At 49.0% G+C, this 23,194-nt stretch overlaps 1 protein-coding gene across 1 annotated transcript; it reads left to right on the forward strand.

Moving 5' to 3' along the window:
- The first annotated feature begins 4,014 nt into the window (after window positions 1-4,014).
- LOC140393035 (interferon-induced protein with tetratricopeptide repeats 5-like) lies at window positions 4,015-22,991 on the forward strand. Its single transcript, XM_072478980.1, has 2 exons — window positions 4,015-4,041; window positions 19,492-22,991. The coding sequence occupies exons 1-2, from the start codon at window positions 4,037-4,039 to the stop codon at window positions 20,960-20,962; spliced, it is 1,476 nt and encodes a 491-aa protein (XP_072335081.1). The 5' UTR covers window positions 4,015-4,036; the 3' UTR covers window positions 20,963-22,991.
- Window positions 22,992-23,194: the final 203 nt, after the last annotated feature.

A 23,194-nucleotide genomic window follows, 5' to 3' on the forward strand; every position in this document is an offset into this window, starting at 1 on the left:
GTTTACCGCACAGTGCTTTTAGCCGGTAAAATTGCCGTTGGGGCTCTGATTGAGAGCCCAAAAGTCCGTTCCGCCGGGAGCTGCCGAAACGTGCGACTTAGCTGGTCATCACCGCACCCGGAAAACCAGTAGGGAAATTTAATAATGGGAGATGAGGAAATGGCTGAGGAACTCAACAGGTTTTTGGGTCGGTCTTCACAGTGGAAGTCACAAATAACATGCCAGTGACTGATGGAAATGAGGCTATGACAGGTGAGGACCTTGAGATTATTGTTATCACTGGGGAGATAGTGATGGGCAAGCTAATGTGGCTAAAGGTAGACAAGTATCCTGGCCCTGATGGAATGTATCCCAGAGTACTAAAAGAGATGGCTAGGGAAATTGCAAATGCAGTAGAGTTAATTTACCAAAATTCACTAGACTCTGGGGTGTCCCGGCAGATTGGAAATTAGCAAACGTGACATCACTGTTTAAAAAAGGAGGTAGGCAGAAAGCGGGTAATTATAGGCCAGTTAGCTTAATTCAGTAGTAGGGAAGATGCTGGAATCTATCATCAAGGAAGAAATAGTGAGGCATCTGGATGAAAATTATCCCATTGGACAGACACAGCATGGGTTCATAAAGGGCAGGTCATGCCGAACTAATTTAGTGGACCCTTTTGAGAATATTACCAGTGCGGTAGACAACGGGGAGCCAATGGATGTGGTATATCTGGATTTCCAGAATAATTTTGACAAGGTGCCACACAAAAGGTTGCTGCATAAGATAAGATGCATGGTGTTAAGGGTAATGTAGTAGCATGGATGGAGGATTGGTTAATTAATAGAAGGCAAAGTGTGGGGATTAGTGGATGTTTCTCTGGTTGGCAATTGGTACCTAGTGGTGTCCCTCAGGGATCAGTGTTGGGCCCACAATTGTTCACAATTTACATAGATGATTTGGAGTTGGGGACCAAGTGCAATGTGTCCAAGTTTGCAGACGACACTAAGATGAGTGGTAAAGCAAAAAGTGCAGAGGATACTTGAAGTCTGCAGATGAATTTGGACATGTTTAAGTGAATGGGCTAGGGTCTGGCAGATGGAATATAATGTTGACAAATGCGAGGTTATCCATTTTGATAGGAATAACAGCAAAAGGGATTATTATTTAAACGATAAAAGATTAAAACATGCTGCTGTGCAGAGGGTGCTAGGTGTCCCCGTGTATGAGTCGCAAAAAGTTGGTTTATAGGTGCAACAGGTGATTAAGAAGGCGAATGGAGTTTTGTCCTTCATTGCTAGAGGGATGGAGTTTAAGTCGAGGAAGGTTATGCTGCAACTGTATAAGGTGTTAGTGAGGCCACACCTGGAGTATAGTGTTCAGTTTTGGTCTCCTTACCTGCGAAACAATGTACTGGTGCTGGAGGGTGTGCAGAGGAGATTCTCGAGGTTAATCCCAGAGTTGAGGGGGTTGGATTATGAGGAGAGGTTGAATAGACTGGGACTGTACTCATTGTAATTTAGAAGGATGCGGGGGGGATCTTATAGAAACATATAAAATTATGAAGGGAATAGATAGGATAGATGCGAGCAGGTTGTTTCCACTGGAGGGTGAAAGCAGAACTACCTTCTGTTGACTACAGCTAGCCTTCAACATCATCATTCCTCCAAAACACATCTCCAAACACCATGGCCTTGACCTCGGCTCCTCACTCTACAACTGGATCCTGAACTTTCTAATCCACAGGCCACAATCAGTAAGGATAGGCAACAACACCGCCTCCACAATCATCCTCAACACCGGTGCCCCACAAGGCTGTGTCCTCAGCCCCCTACTATATTCTATATACACCTATGACTGTGTGGCCAAATTCCCCTCCAACTCGATTTTCTAATTTGCTGATGACACCACCGTAGTGGGTCGGATCTCAAGCAATGACCAGACAGAATACAGGAGTGAGATAGAGAATCTGGTGAACTGGTGCGATGACAATAATCTCTCCATCAATGTCAACAAAACGAAGGAGATTGTCATCGACTTCAGGAAGTGTAGTGAAGAACATGCCCCTGTCGACATCAATGGGAACGAAGTAGAAAGGGTCAAGAGCTTCAAGTTTTTAGGTGTCCAGATCTCTGACAACCTGTCCTGGTCCCCCCATGCTATAGTTAAGAAAGCCCACCAATGACTACTGTCTCAGAAGACTAAGGAAATTTGGCATGTTAGCTACGACTCTCATCAACTTCTACAGATGCACCATGGAAAGTATTCTTTCTGGTTGTATCACAGCTTGGTATGGATCCTGCTCTGCCCAAGACCACAGGAAACTACAAAAGGTTGTGAATGTAGCTCAATCCATCACACAAACCATCTACAATTCCCGCTGCCTCAGAAAGGAAGCCAGCATAATTAAGGACCACACGCACCCCGGACATACTCTCTTCCACCTTCTTCCGTCAGGAAATAGATACCAAAGTTTGAGGTCATGTACCAACCGACACAAGAACAGCTTCTTCCCTACTGCCATCAGACTTTTGAATGGACCTACCTCGTATTAAGTTGATCTTTTCTCGACACCTTGCTATAACTGTAACATTATATTCTGCAGTCTCTCCTTCCTTCCCTATGTACGGTATACATTGTTTGTATGCAAGAAACAATACTTTTCACTGTATACTAATAAATGTGACAAGAATAAATCAAATCAAATCAAATCAAATGGTCTCATTGAATGCTGAGGGGCAGCATGAAATTGAGAAACAGGAGAGGACCAAGTATAGATTCTTGGAGAGACATCTGAGGTAACAGTGCAGCAACAGGAAGAGAAATCACTGCAGGAGATTGACCACCTACAAGTGGATAGTGAAGAATGGATCTGTCTGGTACAGCACCATTCAGCTGGACAATGGAAGAGAGGTGTTGGAGGAGGATAGACATAGAATCCCGACATTGCAGAAGGAGGCTATTCGGCCTAGCGAGTCTGTACCGACCCTCTGAAAGAGTACCCTCCCCCACTGTATCCCCATAACCCCACCTAACTTTGGACACGAAGGGCAAATTCACCATGGCCAGTCCAACTAACCTGCACATCTTTGGACTGTGGGAGGAAACCAGAACACCCAGAGGAGACCCACGCAGACATGGGAATAATGTGCAAATTCCACACAGACAGTCTTCAAGGCAGCAGTGCTAACCACTGTGCCACCATGCCACCTCTTTGGAGGTTGTTCCTCAAGACCCCACAAGAAGGGCTCCTATGTGACTCTCCCAACACTATTTATTTGACGGTTTACTGCTTTTCCAGCTTATGTTGTTGTACAGGCATACACTCCCCTGGAGTCCAACCCATTCCTTGGTCTCATCCTGATGTCATGTTGACTTTCAATTTTGCTTCAGTTTTCTGTCCTGGAGAGAACATCGTCGCCACACCAGACTCTTCTTTCACACAGAAATACCTTCAGCAGCGAAACATTAATAAAGATTATTATTATTAATCCTTCTTTCGGGTAACTCTGGAAACCTTTGGTTACCTGTTATGATATCTCCCTTTTCTGGACTCACTCATTCTCCAAACATGTGCCTGAACCTGGTTAATGTTCCAAATTACCCGTATCAAGGTTATCCCCACCGGAATTGTTTGAAATCTCTGCTCCAGTATCCTGACTCTCACCGAGTCCATGTTGTCCATCGCCTGTTTGCCATTCCACACAGGTTTCCATTTCCGAGAAGAAGTTGGAAGATCACTAACTTCCAAAGCACCAGAAACATCACCATCAGTGGTATGGATCGGAATTTCCTGCTCTGTAAGCCCTGAAGTGGACATGACTAAGCGTCAATCATTGAAGGGCATTCCATTTTGATGATGTTGTTTGTCTGCATCTGGTTAATTTACCTTTTGGTTCCCATCCTCATTGGTTTCAACAGAACCGGAATCTGAATGGTATGAAGGGTGTGGTTGTTGGGTATATATTTACGTGTGTGCGTTGGAAGAATTAGACACATCAATTTCAGACAACAGAATTAAAGTGAGTGAGCAGCCTGTCTATTCACTTCGATCATCATGAGGTAAGAGAGATTTCCATGTGTCAATAGAGTGTACAGTACAGACAGCAGTAGCTCAGTGGCATCACTGCTTTCTCTGAATCATGGCGTTATGGGTTCATGTTTCAAAGGGGCTGTTTAGCACAGGGCTAAATCGCTGGCTTTGAAAGCAGACAAAGGCAGGCCAGCAGCACGGTTCAATTCCCGTAACAGCCTCCCCGAACAGGCACCGGAATGTGGCGACTAGGGGCTTTTCACAGTAACTTCATTTGAAGCCTCCTTGTGACAATAAGCGATTTTCATTTCATTTCATTTCATGTCACTCCAGGGACCTGAGCACAAACTCCAGGCCTATTCTCAATGCAGCGTTGAGGGAGTGCTGCATTGTCTGAGATGAGGCATACAATGGAGACAATTTTGATTTGCCATTTCGTTACGCTGGTGGAATTCTCTGTTCCTGCTGCAGTGACTGGAGGTTTGGCTGAGTGCCAAATTCTCACTCAGAACGGAGAATCCCGTCCAATGTCTGCCTCCTCATTTGGACTTAAATCATCTGGTGGCAGTACATCAACGAAAATATCGGGTGGGATTTTCCAGCCCTCTCCCTCCCCCACCACCTCCCACCCCCGAGACCAGAAATTTCTGCCCGAGGTCAAATTTTCCATCTCATCCGTGATGATTCGCGTGTTGGGTGGGACAGGAAAATTTGCCATCCGGAGTGGTCATTGGATCCATCTCAAAGCCAAAATCAATGAAAGAGATGATCTCGTCAGTGTGGGAGAGATGGTGGATCAGGTTGCGAGGTTGTGCAGTTAGGGAGGTTGGATGTTCCATTTATAAACAGCCTCAGACAAGGAACTGAAGTCAGATATTAAGGGATGTGTCTTCAGGTCATGATGAAAAATGGGACCTTGTCTTCACTGGAATTAAACTCGACACTTGACCACCGAGCTGTATTCATCATCGGATTTTAACAGCAGCAACACCGGAAAGTGCAGAGATTCAGCCTAAAACAGTGAGTGGGCCGGCACTGCGCCTCTGACTGGAATATCTGGGCTGTTATTATTGTTGTTCATTTGTGAATAAGGTACTGTTGTTAAAATACAAAGGGCAGGACTTACCGACCAACCTGCCGTATGTTTTTCTGTGGTGGAGGATTTACTGGTCCCACCGTTGTCAATGGGATTTCCCGTTGACTGCACCGCTCATTGCCGGGAAACCCGTGCTCCGTCGGTCAGACGGGGATATCCCGCTGGCATCAACAGCCGGCAAATCCGCCCAAAATGTGTCACAGTCCCAAATCCCATGTTCCTTATGGTATACATCTAATAATGTTTCAGGATGTTAACAATTACATAAAAAGGAAAACGAGTATTTATATAAAATATTTCACAGTCTCATGGCATCCCAGAAAACTCCCACAAATAGCAAAGTGAAAATGACCGGATGATTTGTCGTGTTGAGGGGTGAATGTTGGCCAGGGCACTGGGAAATATCACAGCTTCTTCATTGAGTATTTCTACGGGATCCATTCCATCCATCTGAATGGACAAATGGAACCTTGCTTAAACACCTCAGCAAAAACTCAGCAACTCCTTCAGTACAGCACAGCAGGGTAGGCAATTATTGGTGTTGTCATGACCTCGTAAAAAAGGCATTTGATCGAAGAAGTGTGTATGTGTTGGAGCCCTATTTTTTAGATTTGTGAATGAATCGGTTTAGAAATGGAGGATGTCTTGTTGAGAATCAACCTGGAAATCCTTCCAATACATACAGGGAGAGATTCCTGGTCAGCCTCGTGGAGTGGCTCCCCTCAAGCTATAAGCCTCTGGTGACAGACTCCGGGAAAAATCTCACTGAAAACAGCCAAAAGTCAGCTTTGTGCATCATGAAGTGTGGGAAAGTGAAACAACAATACTTTAAAAATTACCAGCTGCAAATCTTCGTCTTAAACAGGATAAAGATTAGTCCGTTACAAAAACACAGCTCATACCTATATTTGCATGGACCAGATAGGAGTGATGGAATTCTTAAGGTGTTCTTCATCTTGGCCAAGGGGTGATGGAGGCACAGTGATAATGTCAGATCTTTAAGAGGCGGTCCAGACCCCCATAGGGGTTTGTGCTGGGGCGTCAACCTTTTAAAATTGATATCAATGACTTAGGCCCGTATTTATTGGCACTTAGTGCTGAAAATGATCTCCCATGAGTTTCACTCCAGTACTGATTGTCCCACCAGCTGATTCACCAGACTCGCGCCTGGGAGGTAGTGGCAGTAGCCATCAGTTTGGGGAGCGTGACCAGGAGGACCACCATACGGCTCTCTGGCATCAGTTCCGCCTGCCCCCCAACAGATCAGCAGCTGGCACCATGCACCCTCACCACATCTGATCACATGCATGTACCCCAGCACTCCCTGGCACCCACCAGCGCAAAACTTCCATGTCCAGGTGCGTGCCCACATATGCCACCTGCTATTGAACCCCCCCCCCCCCCCCCCCCCCCCCCCCACCGCATGCACAAAGCCCACAGTCCACAATGTCATCCTCCTCCCTCTCTGTCCCCGTAGGAGAAGTTAGCCCAAAATAGACAGGAAGGCCCGGATGGACGGCAGAGCTCCAGTCATCAGAGTCCTCAACCCTTCCAGGTACTGGCCTTGGAGTTCCTCCAGCGCAGACACATATTGGTGGGCGACACTAGTGGCCAGGTTCTGGGGAAAATCTGATGAGCACTGCACAGTTGCTCATGCACATTGAATCTCTGGAAATGGAGATGTCTCTGACTGCTGAAAGATTTGGAGAATTATTCAAGGAGGCAAAATATTCACGTTGTGGGGTTGCCAGAGGGGATGGAAGGCCCATCTCTCACCGAGTATTTTTGGGAAGATCGTGGAGGAGGGTGAACTCACATTCCCTCCCGAGCTTGATCGAGGCCACAATTCCCAGACCAACGAACAACGTTGAGCAATCATTGTGAAGTTTCACAGCTTCCAGTAAAAAAAACTGTTTCTGAGATGGGCAAAGGAACATTGTGAGTGTAAATAGGAAGGTCACACCATCAGGCTTTATCATTTCCAGAGAGTCAATCTGGCCGCTCTGCCTCGAAAGAGACACCTCTGTGCCTTGTATCACAGCGCCATGCCCTTTTACCGTTTTGTTGGTCTTTTCCAACACCAACCGAATGGGAGCAGGGTCTCTTCCATTGAGTTGCGTTAAGTTGAATTATACAGTGCGGGAGAACAATGGCAGGATTTTCCATTTGGGAGACTATGGGCAGATTTTCTGTACATTCTCCCGCCAGAGCTGAATTGCAGCTGATTTCTACTCATGCTTGGAGCACAAATCAGGAAGCGATTCCCAATCCTTAGCCATGCAACCTTTTTACAAGGCATGGATTGCGAGGGATTTCCCAGGTAATCCTGCGATTGGGTCGCCATTTTGAGCGGGCGGTCAGATAGTGAGGTCCTGCGGCTGGGCCTCCCTCGTCCCCACAATGCAATTCAGCCAATCAGCTAGGTTTAAACCCCCTCAGATCTTTGATCTGCAAGCATTTCATAGAGTCATTGAGGTCTACAGCACAGAAAAGGCTTTCGGTCCATTGCATCTGTGCTGGTCAAAAATAACCACCTAACTATTCTAATCCTATTTTCTAGCACTCAGCCCATAGCATTCTGTGCCTTGGCATTGCAGTGCACATCTAAATATTTCTTAAATGTTATGAGGGTTTTGCCTCTACCACCCTTGAAGGCAGCGACTTCCAGACTCCCACCACCCTCTGAGTGAAGGGTTTATTCCTCACATCCCCTGTAAACCTCCTGCCCCTTTCCTTAAATCTAAACCCTGGGTCATTGATCCCAGCACTAAGGGGAAAGTTTCTTCCTGTCTACTCTACCTATGCCCCCCCCCCCATCATGACCCCCCCCCCCCCCACCCCCCCGCCACCCCGCCCTCAGTCTCCTCCGCTCCAAGGAAAACACTCCAAGTCTATCAAATCTTTCTACATGACTAATCTCTCAACCCAGGCAAACATCCTGGTAAATCTCCGCTGCACCCATTCCAGTTCTATCACATTCCTCCTGTACTGTGGATTCAAGAACTGCATACAATACTCTAGCTGTGGCCTAAACAATGCTGTATACAGTTCCAGCATAACCTCCCTACTCTTAAACTCTTCTGTCTCTCAGAATTACTTCCAATAGTTTTCATGGTGAGGTTAGATTGACTGGCCTGTAGTTTCCCTGGTTCATTCCTTCCTCCCTTCTTGAATAATGGTACTGCATTGCCTATCCTCCAGCCCTCCGGCACCTCTCCTGTGGCCAGAGAGGAATTGGAAATTGTTGCCAGTGCCCCTGCTATTTCCTCACTCAACATCCTGGAATATATTTCATCTGGCCTTGCAGATTTGTCTACTTTTGAGCCTGCCAGACTACTCAGAACCTCCATGTTCACCTCATTAATTTTATCACAGTTCTCCTCCCTTAATTTCTAGAGCCACACCGTCCCTCTCACGAGTGAACACTGACACAAAGTATTTATTTAGAACCCTACTTCCGTCCTCTGTCTCCATGCATAAAATACCACTGTGGTCCTCAATGGGCCCGACTCTTTCCCTTGTTATCTTTTTCCCCTTAACATCTTCTAAAACAACTTAAGATTTTCTTTATTTTACCTGTCAGTATCCTTTCATGTCCTCTTTGCCCTCTCCTAATATCCTTTTTAAGTTCCCTCTTGCACATAAAACCACTACGGCATCTTCTCTTTTGAGTCCTCAATATCTATCATAATTCTCCTTTTTATTCTTATCCATTCATTTCCCTTTGATATTGCTTTTGCTAGGCTGTGAATGACAACCTCCACACACACCTAGTTCTCAACATTGTTCGATTCATCTCCTGTCACAGCTGAATAACTTTGAAGTGGTCTGGCTGTGAAACTAACCGCGATGTTTACAAACATCAAGCTTTGATTGACAGCTCCTGGGCCACTTCAAACAGAGTTAAATGCTTTCTGTGAGATTCAAAATCTTGTCAAAACCTGCACCAATCCTCGTCTACATGATTCCGGGCCCAGAGGACCCGATAATCATGAGGCTCGGAGAATATGGTGCCCAGCCCATTAATAGGATACAAATGAGTCTCAATAATAAATTTGCATACTCCTGCTGGCATGTCGCATGAACCTTGGTGCCAGATGGGGATCGAAGCATTGGAGGCCGACCCTGTTTTTTGTTTGATACTGGATTCTCCGCCCGATCCTCAGAAGGCAGTGGAGGCGGTGGGGGGGAGGGGTCACGGAATATTTTTAATGCTGAAGTAGATAGATTTTTGTTTGCCGAGGGAATCAAAGGTTAATTGGGGTAGGTGGGGAATGTGGAATTAGAGGATAAATAAATCAGCCATGATTTTATTTCACGGCAGAGCAGGCTTGAGGCACCGAACGGGTGACTTCTGCTCTCATTTTGGGTGCTCTGAGTACATAGAACCAGCTGCTGTGTTATTGGGAGAGTTAGTGGGGGTGGGTGGACCTTCGGTATTTATCAGAGCCGTGATCCGATTCTCAACAAGGCACAAGCGATTAGAGTTTTGCAGTGGAGTGGGATATGGGGCGAAATTCTCCCGAAATGGCGCGATGTCCGCCGACTGGCACCCAAAACGGCGCCAATCAGACGGGCATCACGCCGCCCCAAAGGTGCGGAATGCCCCAACATTGAGGAGCGAGGCCGACGCCGGAGGAATTTCCGCCCCGCCAGCTGGCAGAAACGGCCTTTGTTGCCCCGCCAGCTGGCGCGGAAATGACATCCCGGGCGGCGCATGCGCGGGAGCGTCAGCGGCCGCTGACAGTTTCCCACGCATGCGCAGTGGAGAGAGTCTCTTCCGCCTCCGCCATGGTGGAGACTGTGGCGGAGGCGGAAGGGAAAGAGTGCCGCCACGGCACAGGCCCGTCTCGTCACAGTCTCGGACTATGCCCGCACTGGGAGGACCTGCGGCTTAGGGAGGCGAGAGGGCAGCGCCCACTCTGGAGACTGGATGTGGGGCTGCTGGCGGACAAAGAGGTTTGCGGGCGGATTAGCAGGAACATCCAGGATTACCTGGAAACAAACGATACGGTGAGGTAGCAGCGGCAACGGTCTGGGAGGCTCTGAAGGCAGTTGTCAGAGGAGAGCTCATCTCAATTCGGTTCCATGGGGAAAAGAGAGAAAGAGCGGAGAGGGAGAGACTGGTGGCGGAGATACTCCGAGTGTACAGGAGATACGAGGCGGGGCTACTGAGAGAGCGGCGGAGTCTGCAGGCGGAGTTTGAACTGCTGACCACAGGGAAAGCAGAAGCACAGCTGAGGAAGGCAAGGGGAGCAGTCAATGAGTACGGGGAACAAGCGAGTGGAATGCTGGCACACCAACTGCGAGAAGAGGGAGGTGGCCAGGGAAATCAGGGGAGAAAAGAATAAGGAGAGTAACGTGGTCTTGGATCCAGGGGGGGTGAACGGAGTCTTTAAGGAGTTCTATAGTAAACTATCCGAGTCGGAGCCCCCGACGGGAGCGGAAGGGATGAGGCAATTTTTGGACCAGTTGAGGTTTCCAAAGGTGGAAGAGGACCTGGTGGAGGGGCTGGGGGCCCCGATTGAATTTGAGGAGATTGTCAAGGGTATAGAGGGCATGCAATCGGGTAAAGCTCCGAGCCCGGACGGATACCAGGTAGAAATCTAAACGAAATTTTCGGAAATATTGAGCCCACTCCTGATGACCACCTTCAAGAGGCTAGAGAGAAAGGAACCCTCCCCCCAACAATGTCACAGGCCTTGATCTCACTCATTCTTAAACGAGAGAAGGACCCAGAACATTGCGGGTCATACAGGCCGATTTTGCTTTTTAACGTGGATGCCAAATTGCTAGCTAAGATTCTGGCCACAAGAATTGAGGATTGCGTCCCAGGGTGATAGAGGAAGACCAGACTGGGTTTGTTAAAGGCAGACAACTCAATACCAATGTCCGGAGACTTTTGAATATTATTATGATGCCCTCAGAGGGAGGAGAGGCGGAGGTGGTAACAGCGATGGACGCAGAGAAAGCCTTTGACCGGGTGGAGTGGGAGTACCTGTGGGAAACGCTGTGGAGGTTCGGGTTTGGTGAGGGCTTTATTGGCTGGGTGAAATTGCTGTACCAGGCGCCTGTAGCAAGTGTATGTACAAACCGGCTGAGGTCGGGGGTACTTCGAGCTTCACCGGGGAATGAGGCAGGGGTGTCCACTCTTCCCGTTACTATTTGCCCTAGCTATAGAACCGCTAGCTATGGCACTGAGAGCCTCGGGGAACTGGCGGGAACTGGTTCGGGGAGGGGGGGATAGAACATCAGGTCTCGCTATACGCGGATGACTTGCTCCTGTGCATTTCAGACCCTGTGGAGATGGGGAGGTTCTGCGGATCCTGAGAGATTTAGGTAGTTTTTCAGGGTACAAACTGAACATGGGAAAGAGCGATGTTTGTGATCCAGGCCAAGAGGCAGGAGGAGAGACTGATAGAGCTGCCGCTCAGGATGGTGGAGAAAAGTTTTCGTTACCTGGGTATACAGGTGGCCAGGAAATGGGATGCCCTGCACAAGCTCAACCTGGCCCGGTTGGTGGATCAAATGGAAGGGGACTTTAAAAGCTGGGACACGCTCCCACTGTCACTGGCAGGGAGGGTGCAGACCGTGAAAATGACTGTCCTCCCCAGATTTTTGTTTGTCTTTCAGTGCCTCCCCATCTTCATTCCTAAAGTGGGTGAGTAGGATCATTTCAGGCTTTGTGTGGGCGAATAGGACCCGGCGAGTAAGGAGATCGCTGTTGGGGGGCGGCGGGGGGTGGGCGGGGGGGGGGGGGGGGGGGGGGGGGGCTGCCGAACTTTCGCAACTACTACTGGGCGGCCAATATAGCTATGATTTGGAAGTGGGCGATGTGGGGGGGAGGTGGCGTGGGAGCAGCTGGAGGAGGCGTCATGTAAAGGTACTAGTCTGGGAGCTTTGATAACGGCTCCTTTGCCGTTCTCGCCGACCCGTTATCCACAAGTCCGGTGGTGGTGGCGGCACTGCAGATCTGGGGACAGTGGAGGAGGTACAGGAAGGTGGAGGGAGCGTCGGTCTGGACCCCGATATGTAATAACCACAGATTTGTCCCGGGTAGGATGGATGGTGGGTTCCAGAGCTGGCAGGGGGCAGGCATCAGAAGGATGGGAGATCTGTTCATAGACGGAAGCTTTCCCAGTTTGAAGGCGCTAGAGGACAAATTTAATCTGCCGCCAGGAAACGCCTTTAAATATCTGCAAGTACGAGCCTTCCTGAAAAAACAGGTAGTGGCCTTTCCGACACTGCCGCCACAGAGGATACAGGACAGGGTGGTCTTCAGCACCTGGGTGGGGAAAGGGAAGGTGTCGGATATCTACCAGGAACTACAGGAGGCAGAAGAAACCCCGGTGGAGGAGCTCAAGGGCAAGTGGGAGGAGGAGCTAGGTGAGGAGTTGGTAGCAGGTCTGTGGGCAGAGGTCCTGGGCAGGGTTAATTCCACCTCATCATGTGCCAGGCTCAGTCTAATTCAATTTAAGGTGGTCCACCGGGCACACATGATGGCAGCGAGAATGAGTAAGTTCTTTGGGGTAGAAGACAGTTGTATGAGGTGCAAGGGCAGCCCTGCAAACTATGTCCACATGTTTTGGGCATGCCCGGAGCTTAGAGAGTTCTGACAAGGGTTCGTGAGGGCAATGTCCAAGGTGCTTAACACACAGGTAGTGCAGAGTCCAGAGATAGCGATCTTTGGAGTGTCAGAAGACCAGGGAGATCAGGGGGCGAAAGAGGCCGACGTCTTGGCCTTTGACTCCCTAGTTGCCCGGAGACGGATTTTATCAATGCGGAGTGTCTCGAAACCCCTGAGTGTAGAGACTTGGGTTAACGACATGGCTGGGTTTCTGAGCCTCGAGAAAATAAAGTTTGCTTTAAGAGGGTATGGTAATCACCACTGTTGTACATATTAGAAGATGTGTGGTAAGGGCGACTTCCGGTTGCGGCGATGACCAGCTAAGCCGCACATTTCGGCACCTCCCGTTTCAACGGACTTTTGGGCTCTTATCGGGAGCCCCAACGGAAATTTTTTACGGCCAAACCCAGTGTGAGGTGACAAAGGAAGAAGTCCCCCTGGGTGTGGATGGAAAGGAGCGAGAGCAGTGGCCAGATTGCGGAGGATCCTCTGGAGCAGCGGCAGGGAAGAGAAGGGAGAAGCATGATGGCGGCCGAGGGAGCCCAGATGGTATGGGGCCCGGAACAGCAGGACTTCCTCCGACGATGTGTGGAGGAGCTCAAGAAAGAGGTGCTGGCGCCGATGTTACTGGCAATCGAGGGATTGAAGGAAACACAAAAGGTCCAGGTGATGGAACTCCGTGGAGTGAAGGCAAAGGCAGCCGAGAACAAAGACGAGATACAGGGCCTGGTGGTAAAAACAGAGACGCACGAGGCACTACATAAGAGGTGCATAGAAAGGCTGGAAGCCCTGGAGAACAGCTCGAGGAGGAAGAATCTAAGGATTTTAGGTCTCCCCGAAGGGACAGAGGGAGCTGATGCTGGGGCGTATGTGAGTACGATGCTCCATACTCTAATGGGAGCTGAGGCCCCAACGGGCCCTGTGGAAGTGGAGGGAGCATACCGGGTCCTCGTGAGAAGACCAAAGGCAGGGGAAACACCACAAGCAATAGTGGTGAGGTTCCACCGCTACAGGGACAGGGAGATGGTCCTGAGTTGGGCTAAGAGGACACGGAGCAGCAAGTGGGAGAACGCGGTGATACGCGTATATGAAGATTGGAGTGCGGAGGTGGCGAGAAGGAGGGCGAGCTTCAATCGGGCCAAGGCGGTGTTCCATAGGAAGAAAGTCAAATTTGGGATGCTGCAGCCGGCAAGATTGTGGGTCACACACCAGGGCAAACACCACTACTTCGAGACGGCGGAGGAGGCATGGACATTCATTCAGGAAGAGAAATTGGACTAGGCTTGAGAAATTGATGTCTGAAGAGAGGTAGCGAGGTGGTGGCACAGAAACGTAAAGTGGGGAGAGGGGAGGGCTAATATGTAATAATGTTAGACGGGGAATTTTTTCTCCCCCCCCCCCCCCTCAGGGGGGACACACGAAGAAATGTGGGCGCCGGTGGAAAAGGGGACAGGGAAGGGGAATGAGGGAACTGCGCCATTAGGGGCGGGGCCTAGAGGGAAGCGCAGGTTTTTTCCCGCGCTATGGAAATTGAGGCGGGAAAAAGGGCGCAGGAAGGAAGGGGGCCTCACACGCAGGGAGGTCAAAGGATAAACGGGGGAAGCCGAGGTCAGCCAGAGTTAGCTGACTCCCGGAAGCAATATGGGGGGAGCAATCAAGCTAGAGGGGAATCTAACGGGGGGGGGGGGGAGGGGGGGGATTAACTGGGTTACCGCTGCTGAGGGTAAGGGGGAGCTGATACGAGACGTGGTGGTCGGGACGGGAGGGCGCCATCTGGGGGACAGACGGGTGCGTGGGACCTGGGTGAGGAGCTGGCTTAAAAAAGGGGATGGCTAGTCGACGAGGGGGGTGTGGGTGGTAAATGGCCCCCCAACCCGGCTGATCACGTGGAATGTGAGAGGTTTAAATGGGCAAGGGTGTTTGCGCACTTAAAGAGACTGAAGGCGGACGTGGTTATGCTCCAGGAGACGCACCTGAAATTGGCGGATCAGGTTAGACTAAGGAAAGGATGGGTGGGACAAGTATTCCACTCAGGGTTAGATGCGAAAAACAGAGGAGTGACAATACTGGTGGGGAAACGGGTATCGTTCGAGGCTAAGACCATAGTGGTGGATAGTGGGGGCAGGTACGTGATAGTGATTGGCAGATTGTAAGGTGAGGCGGTGGTGTTGGTGAACGTATACGCCCCGAATTGGGATGACGCGGGATTCATGAAGCGAATGCTGGGCGTATCCCGGACCTGGAGGCGGGAAACTTGTTAATGGGGGGGGACTTTCACACAGTGCTGGACCCAGGGCTGGACCGGTCCAGATCCAGAACCGGGAGAAGGCCGGCAGCGGCCAAGGTGCTTAAGGGGTTTATGGAGCAGATGGGAGGGGTAGACCCGTGGAGATTTGCCAGACCGATGGGTAAAGAGTTTTCCTTCTTCTCCCACGTCCATAAAGTATACTCCCGGATAGACTTTTTTGTCTTGGGAAGGGCGCTGATCCCGAAAGTGGCAGGAACGGAGTACTCGGCTATATCCGTTTCAGATCACGCCCCACATTGGGTGGGTCTGGATCTAGGAGAGGAAAAGGAGCAGCGCCCACTTTGGAGATTAGACATCGGATACTGGCGGACGAGGGGGTATGCGGAAGGGTGAGGGGATGCATCGAAAGATACCTGGAGGTCAATGATGGTGGGGAGGTCCATGTGGGGGTAGTATGGGAAGCGCTGAAGGCGGTGGTTAGAGGAGAGCTGATTTCCATTAGAGCCCACAAGGGGAAGCAAGAGGGTAAAGAAAGAGAGAGATTGGTTGGGGAAATTCTGAGGGTGGATAGGCAGTATGCGGAGGCCCCGGATGAAGGGCTATACAGGGAAAGACGAAGACTACAGACGGAGTTTGACCTGCTGACCACGGGAAAGGCGGAGACGCAGTGGAGGAAGGCACAGGGAATACAATATGAATATGGGGAAAAGGCGAGCCGGCTGCTGGCCCAACAACTTCGAAAGAGGGGGGCAGCGAGAGAGATCGGAGGAGTTAGGGACGAAACGGGAAAGATGGAGCAGAAAGCAGGGAAAGTGAACGAGGTGTTCAAGACATTTTATGAGAGGCTGTATAAGTCCCAACCCCTGGATGGAAAAGAGGGAATGATACACTTTTTGGACCAGCTGGAGTTCCCGAGGGTGAAGGAGCAGAAGGTGGCAGGTCTTGGGGCACAGATTGAGGTGGAGGAGGTGATCAAAGGAATTGGGAACATGCAAGCAGGGAAGGCCCCGGGACCAGATGGGTTCCCGGTGGAATTTTACAGGAAGTATATGGACCTGCTGGCCCCGCTTCTGGCAAGAACCTTCAATGAGGCTAAGGAAAGGGGGACACTACCCCCGACAATGTCGGAGGCGCGATATCGTTAATTCTGAAATGAGACAAAGACCCGCTGCAGTGCGGGTCATACAGGCCCATCTCCCTCCTAAACGTAGACGCCAAGCTGCTGGCCAAAGTGATGGCGACAAGGATAGAGGATTGTGTCCCAGGGGTGGTACATGATGATCAGGCAGGGTTTGTTAAAGGGAGATAATTGAACGCCAATATACAAAGGTTGCTGGGGGTGATGATGATGCCCCCACCGGAGGGGGAGGCAGAGATAGTGGTGGCGATGGATGCAGAGAAGGCATTCGATAGAGTGGAGTGGGACTATTTGTGGGAGGGGCTGCAGAGATTTGGGTTCGGGGAGGGGTTCATTAGATGGGTTAGACTCCTGTACGGGGCCCCGGAGGCAAGCGTTGTTACAAATAGGCAAAGATCGGGTTACTCCCGATTACATCGGGATACAAGACAGGGGTGCCCCCTGTCCCCGTTACTGTTCGCGTTGGCAATTGAACCATTGGCCATAGCGCTGAGGGACTCTAAGAAGGGGAGGGGGGTGCTTAGAGGGGGAGAGGAACATCGAGTGTCACTATATGCAGACAATTTACTGCTATATGTGGCGGACCCAGTAGAGGGGATGCCAGAGGTAATGCAGATACTCAGGGAGTTTGGAGAGTTCTAGGGATATAAATTAAATATGGAAAAGAGCGAACTTTTTGTGATGCACCCCGGGGAACAGGGCAGGGGGATAGATGCTCTGCCGCTGAGGAGAGTGACAGGGAATTTTCGATACCTGGGGATTCAGGTGGCCAGGAACTGGGGAACCCTACACAAACTTAACCTGACGCGACTGGTAGAGCAGATGGAGGAGGACTTTAAGATGTGGGATATGGTGCCCCTGTCATTGGCGGGCAGAGTACAGGCGGTCAAGATGGTGGTCCTCCCGAGGTTTCTTTTCGTGTTTCAGTGCCTCCCCATCCTGATTACTAAGGTCTTTTTAAAAAAATAGATAGGAGCATTACGAGCTTTGTATGGGCGGGAAAGACCCCGAGGGTAAAGAGGGGGTTTCTGCAGCGCAGTAGGGACAGAGGGGGATTGGCACTGCCGAGTCTGAGTGACTACTATTGGGCCGCCAATGTGTCGGTGGTCCGTAAGTGGATGAGGGAAGGAGAAGGTGCGGCGTGGAAAAGGCTGGAGATGGCGTCCTGTAAGGGAACAAGCCTGAAAGCGCTGGCGACGGCGCCGCTGCCGTTCTCCCCGAAAAGGTACACCAGAAACCCAGTGGTGGTGGCGACCTTGAAGATCTGGGGGCAGTGGAGGTGACACAGGGGAGTGACGGGTGCTTCGGTGTGGTCCCCGATAAGGAATAACCACAGGTTCGTCCCGGGGAGGATAGATGGGGGATTTCAATGTTGGCAGCGAGCAGGAATTAGGAAGCTGAAGGACCTGTTTGTGGACCTGTTTGTGTACTTTCCGATACATGCAAGTGAGGGCATTTACGAGGCAACAGGTGAGGAAATTTCCGCAGCTCCCGACGCAAGGATCCAGGATAGAGTGATTTTGGGGGCATGGGTTGGAGAAGGTAAAGTGTCGGAAATATACAGGGAGATGAGAGACGAGGGGGAGACGATGGTAGAGGAGCTGAAGGGAAAATGGGAAGAGGAGCTGGGGGAAGAGATTGAAGAGGGGCTGTGGGCAGATGCCCTAAGCAGGGTAAATTCCTCGTCCTCATGTGCCAGGCTTAGCCTGATTCAATTTAAGGTTCTACACAGGGCGCATATGACGGGAGCAAGACTGAGCAGGTTTTTTGGGGTGGAGGATAGGTGTGGGAGGTGCTCGGGAAGCTCGGCGGACCACACCCACATGTTCTGGCCGTGTCCGGCACTGCATAGTTCTGGGAGGGTGTGGCAAGAGTGGTCTCAAAGGTGGTGGGGGTCCAGGTCAAACCAAGCTGGGGGTTAGCTATATTTGGGGTTGCAGAAGAACCGGGAGTGCAGGAGGCGAAAGAGGCCGACGTTTTGGCCTTTGCGTCCCTAGTAGCCCGGCGAAGGATTCTACTTATGTGGAAAGAAGCGAAGCCCTCGGGCGTGGTGGCCTGGATAAACGACATGGCAGGGTTCATAAGACTGGAGCGAATAAAATATGCGTTAAGAGGATTGGCTCAGGGGTTCACCAGGCGGTGGAAACTGTTTCTTGACTATCTCGCGGAACGATAATGGAAAATCAGAACAGACAGCAGCAGCAACCCAGGGGGGAGGGGGGAGGGGGGGGGGTTATTTCGTGTTTTGTTTTTTGTTTTTCTTTCTCTCTTTATGCTAGTTGTGAATAATTGCTTCTGGTATAATACTTTTTTCTCATTTGTTGTTAGTTTAATATATTATTTAAATAACGGTTAATGTACATTTTATTATTAAGTTGTAAAAATGGAAAGTTTTTGTTTGAAAAACTTCAATAAAATATATTTTAAAATAAAAGAAGATGTGTGGTAAGACCCTGTACTACAGGTACGGGGGTAGTCCCTGTCTGCTGGCTCCGTCTAGTAGGCGGAGTATAAATATGTGTGCTCCCCATACAGCACCCATTTCGCCAGCTGCTGCAGGAGGCCACACATCTTAGGGTAATAAAGCCTCAGTTGTGTTCAACTCTCGTCTTTGTGCAATTGATTGTGCATCAGAGGGTCTACGCTAGGGTTCTCTCGGAGGTGGCAGCCGTTCATCGACTTTCTCAGGGAAAATTAAAATGTCAGCAGCAGCAGCAATCCGTAGCGGGGGGGTGGGAGGGTGAGTGCTTCATTGGGATGGTGTGGGAAGACTGAGTCACGTGGGGTAGTGTCTATTTAATTGTTATTGTATATTCTCTTTTTGCACCATGTTAATGTTCACTCTAGTTTGTTTTGTTATTCTTGTTACTGGTGTTTTATTATGAAAAATTCTGCAAAACCTTAATAAAATACTTTTTAAAAAAAACCATAAAGGGTTAGAATTAATTCCAAGGGTCAAAAGTGAAACATGGACAAGTTAGAGCTTCAGACAAGGTGGGTTATGAATTTTTGTTTTCTCTTGCAGTAACGCACAGGATGATTTGTTGAAAGTGAAGCTTGATTGGCTTCAATGTCACTTCACGTGGGCTCCACAGAGCCTTACCTTGGACAAACCTGCATTAAGCAAGTGTCATAAACAATAATTCTCTTGTAATTTCAGTGTTCAGAGCCACCAGTAAGACCCAGTACTGGAATATGAATTAAATGCCATAATACCATATGGTACTGTAAATTGCTAATTATCCTTACTCTGTCATCTAGTGTGAACCAAAGGCCCGGGTTAAAAATAATTCCATGGAAAAATAGTTCATTATCAGCAAGTTACAATTGTAGGTAACATGGATCATGAAAGATTTTTTTTCTCTTTCAGTAACACACAGAAAGATTTGTTGAAAGTGGAGCTCGATCAGCTTCAATGCCACTTCACGTGGGCTCCACAGAGAGAAAACATTGACCTGGACGATATGAAACAAAGATTACAAGATTCAATAGATCTTGGTGTGAAATATCAAGCCAGGTCTTACAACCAACTCGCTTTTGTAAACTGTCTGCAAGGAAACTATGAGGAGGCGATTCAAAACTTAAGCACAGCTGAAAGAATTCTGAGGGAGAATCATGAAGATGAATTTGATAAAAGAATCATCGTCACCTACGGAAACTATGCCTGGGTATATTATCACATGGGACAACTGACAGAGGTTCAGTCCTACCTCGACAAACTGGAGAGGATCTGTAAACAATTTCCCGATGCCTCTCGGTACACAGCAATGATACCTGAAGTGTACGGAGAGAAGGGTTGGTCACTGTTGAGTTGTAATAGTCAATATTATGAAGATGCTATGGAATGTTTTAAAAAGGCCCTGGTGGAAGAGCCAGATAACACAGACTGCATTGTTGGATATGCAACTGTTCTGTCTCGTCTGGAGCGGTTCTCTGGTACACCAGAGAGTAAAGGGCCCAGTGAATCAGTGAAGCAATTTAGACGTGTGCTGGAGCTTGATCCAGATGATTCTGTAGCCATGGTGCAGCTGGCTCTAAAACTACAGTTCCATCAGAGTGCTGAGGCACTCAATTTAGTTGAACAAGCATTGCAGAAGTCCCCTAATCTTCCATATGTGCTTCGCTATGCAGCAAAATTTTACAGAAGGGCCAGAGATGTGGAAAAAGCTATGGAGCTGCTGGAGAGAGGATTAGAAATTACCCCACACTCTACCTTCTTACACCATCAAATAGGTATCTGTTACAGAACCAAATTTAATCACCTGAAAACGTTTCCAGACAAAGGTCCTCGCAATGCGGCTCTCCAATGGAAAGCTCAATTGATTGAACTTTGCAAGCATCATTTTCAAAAGGCAATAGAGAATCGACAATGTACATCTGTTCAGATGCACCTGGATTTGGCAGCTATTTATTCATTAACTAAAGAACATCACAAAGCGAAGGAGATCTACAACCACTTACTGACACTGGAAGGTATACGTCCAGAGAATAAACAGGCAATCTGTTTACAGGCTGGGTTATTTGAACTGAATCACATGAAAACAGAATCAAATGCCATCAGCCATTTTCTGGTAGGAATCAAAGTCAATTATGACTCAAAAGAACAGAAACAATGTCGAAAAAACTTGGAGAAGATAGCAGCAAGCCAGCTTCGCAGGAATCGTAGAGAAAGCAAGGCCCTTGGTGTTTTTGGATTCCTGCACCAGCTGGATGGTGAGAGATGTGAAGCTATTCAATACTTTGAAAGGGCCTTGGAGTTCGATCCTGGCAATGAAGAATATCTAAGTGCTCTATGTGAATTACGCCTTTCCATCGAGGCTGACAATGACATTCCCAACTAAAACTAAACACATTTTGAAAAGTATATTGATGCTCCCTGATCTATAAAAAGATTTAGTCGGCTACATTTTGGTATATTCTATTTTCACCTTCTTTGAAATGAGCATTTTATTTATGTGTGTTTATATTTCAAACAATAATTGTTTTGTAATTATTCTAAATCCCTGCACTTTATTCTGGAATGTTATCCATACTAATAAGCAAACCAAATAGCATTTATTTCCATATCCTTAGAGTGTTTACTGAGTATGAAAAAGAACAAAATAAGAAAGGATTTGGGCAATTGGAGACAATTGAACCAATTGGACAGTCACAATAATTCTTGTTTAAACATGTTTAAAGCAATAATAAAATTAACATGGGCCTGATTGTAACTCCAGATGGGTTTTGGGTGAATGCTGAGGGGATTTGGAAACTCACTTTTTTCTGCAGATTCTGGCTCTGGGTTCAGGACAGAGTTGGCAGCACAGTCGGTGCCCAATGGTGTCACCAGAACCCAGTCGCTGTATGTTAATGAGGTCCCCGCACACTTTGGGTGAGCAGTTTAACCTAGTTTCACCAAATTGGTACATTTAAAATCGCCTCCATCAATTTCTAATATAACCTGAATAACTGGGAGATAGATGTAATCATGGGCGAAATTCTCCCCCAACGGCGCAATGTCCGCCGACTGCCGCCAAAGACGGCGCCAATCAGACGGGCATCGTGCCGGCCCAAAGGTGCGGAATGCTCTGCATCTTTGGCGGCCTAGCCCCAACATTGAGGGGCTAGGCCGACGGCGGAGGGATTTCCGCCCCGCCAGCTGGCGGAAATGGCGTTTGTTGCCCTGCCAGCTGGCGCGGAAATGCGGCGCATGCGCGGGAGCGTCAGCGGCCGCTGTCAGTTTCCTGGTGCATGCGCGGGAGTGTCAGCGGCCGCTGTCAGTTTCCCGCGCATGCGCAGTGGGGAGAGTCTCTTCGGCCTCCGCCATGGTGGAGGCCGTGGCGGAGGCGGAAGGGAAAGTGTGCCCCCACGGCACAGGCCCGCCCGCGGATCAGTGGGCCCCGATCGCGGGCCAGGCCACTGTGGGGGCACCCACTGGGGTCAGATCGCCCCGCGCCGCCCCCAGGACCCCGGAGCCCGCCCACGCCGCCTGGTCCCACCGGTAAATACCAGGTTTGATTTACGCCGGCGGGACAGGCAATCCAGCGGGGGGTCCCGCCAACCGGCGCGGCCCGATTCCCGCCCCCGCCCAATCTCTGGTACCGGAGACTTCGGCGGGCGCGGGGGCGGGATTCACGGCGGCCAACGGCCATTCTCCGACCCGGCGGGGGGTCGGAGAATGACGCCCCTGGTGTCCAAATGCAGATTAACAATATATTTTGTTTGGATCTTCATCTGTTTCATGATTTTAATAGCAAAATATTATAACAGCTGTTACAAAAATCTTCAGTGCACTCTATAAGTGTGTAGCTTATGGTTTTTTTATGATAATAATGGTGTAATAACAAAATCCAATCCAGCCACAGAGAGTATAATAAATCCACTCTGCCACCCTATCTTTCACTTGCTGCCTCTTCACAGAAACGTTCCCCATTGGGTGAAAGACTTTCCATCTGTGACAGTGGAGAAAGATCCAACAATCACTGCAGACTCTTCAGATAAATCAACAGCTCGATTCTGTTGCTGTGGGGATTTGCTGACAGACGATCGGACTCCCAGCCATAGCGCTCATTCAGATCTCAGCCTCTGACATTGGGAGTCTCGCTGTCCTGTAACTTGTCACCAACCCTTCATCAAACCATCCGAGTCCCTCATTGGCCAACACAGAGCAGCCTGGAGAATACCCGGGAAAGACCATTTTCTACAGACTGTACCATCTCACTGAGGGGGGAAGCAGTAAATGGGGGAAGGCTAAAGGATTTAAAAATGGGTTAAAAGAATAAAACTTAATGGCAGCAGATATTGATTTTCTTACAATGATTTCAACTGTAATTGCCTTGATTTAATTTGAATATTCAAATAACCAATAAAATTAAACTGTGGCTAAGATTTTGTTTGTGTTGTTGATCTGTTCTATGTTCTAATGCTTGTGGCGAGAGGATATTATGAGAATAAAACTACAAGTCAATTTCTGACTGATAGTGAATTTTATGATCACTTGTGAACATGTTTACAATCGACATTCCAATCTGTTAACCACTGAGCAACTTCGGCACAAACTACAAAGTTTTATGGCGACTGTCGCTCTCTCA

Source organism: Scyliorhinus torazame, chromosome 16 (assembly GCF_047496885.1).
Source record: "Scyliorhinus torazame isolate Kashiwa2021f chromosome 16, sScyTor2.1, whole genome shotgun sequence".
NCBI classification, from domain to species: Eukaryota; Metazoa; Chordata; class Chondrichthyes; order Carcharhiniformes; family Scyliorhinidae; genus Scyliorhinus; species Scyliorhinus torazame.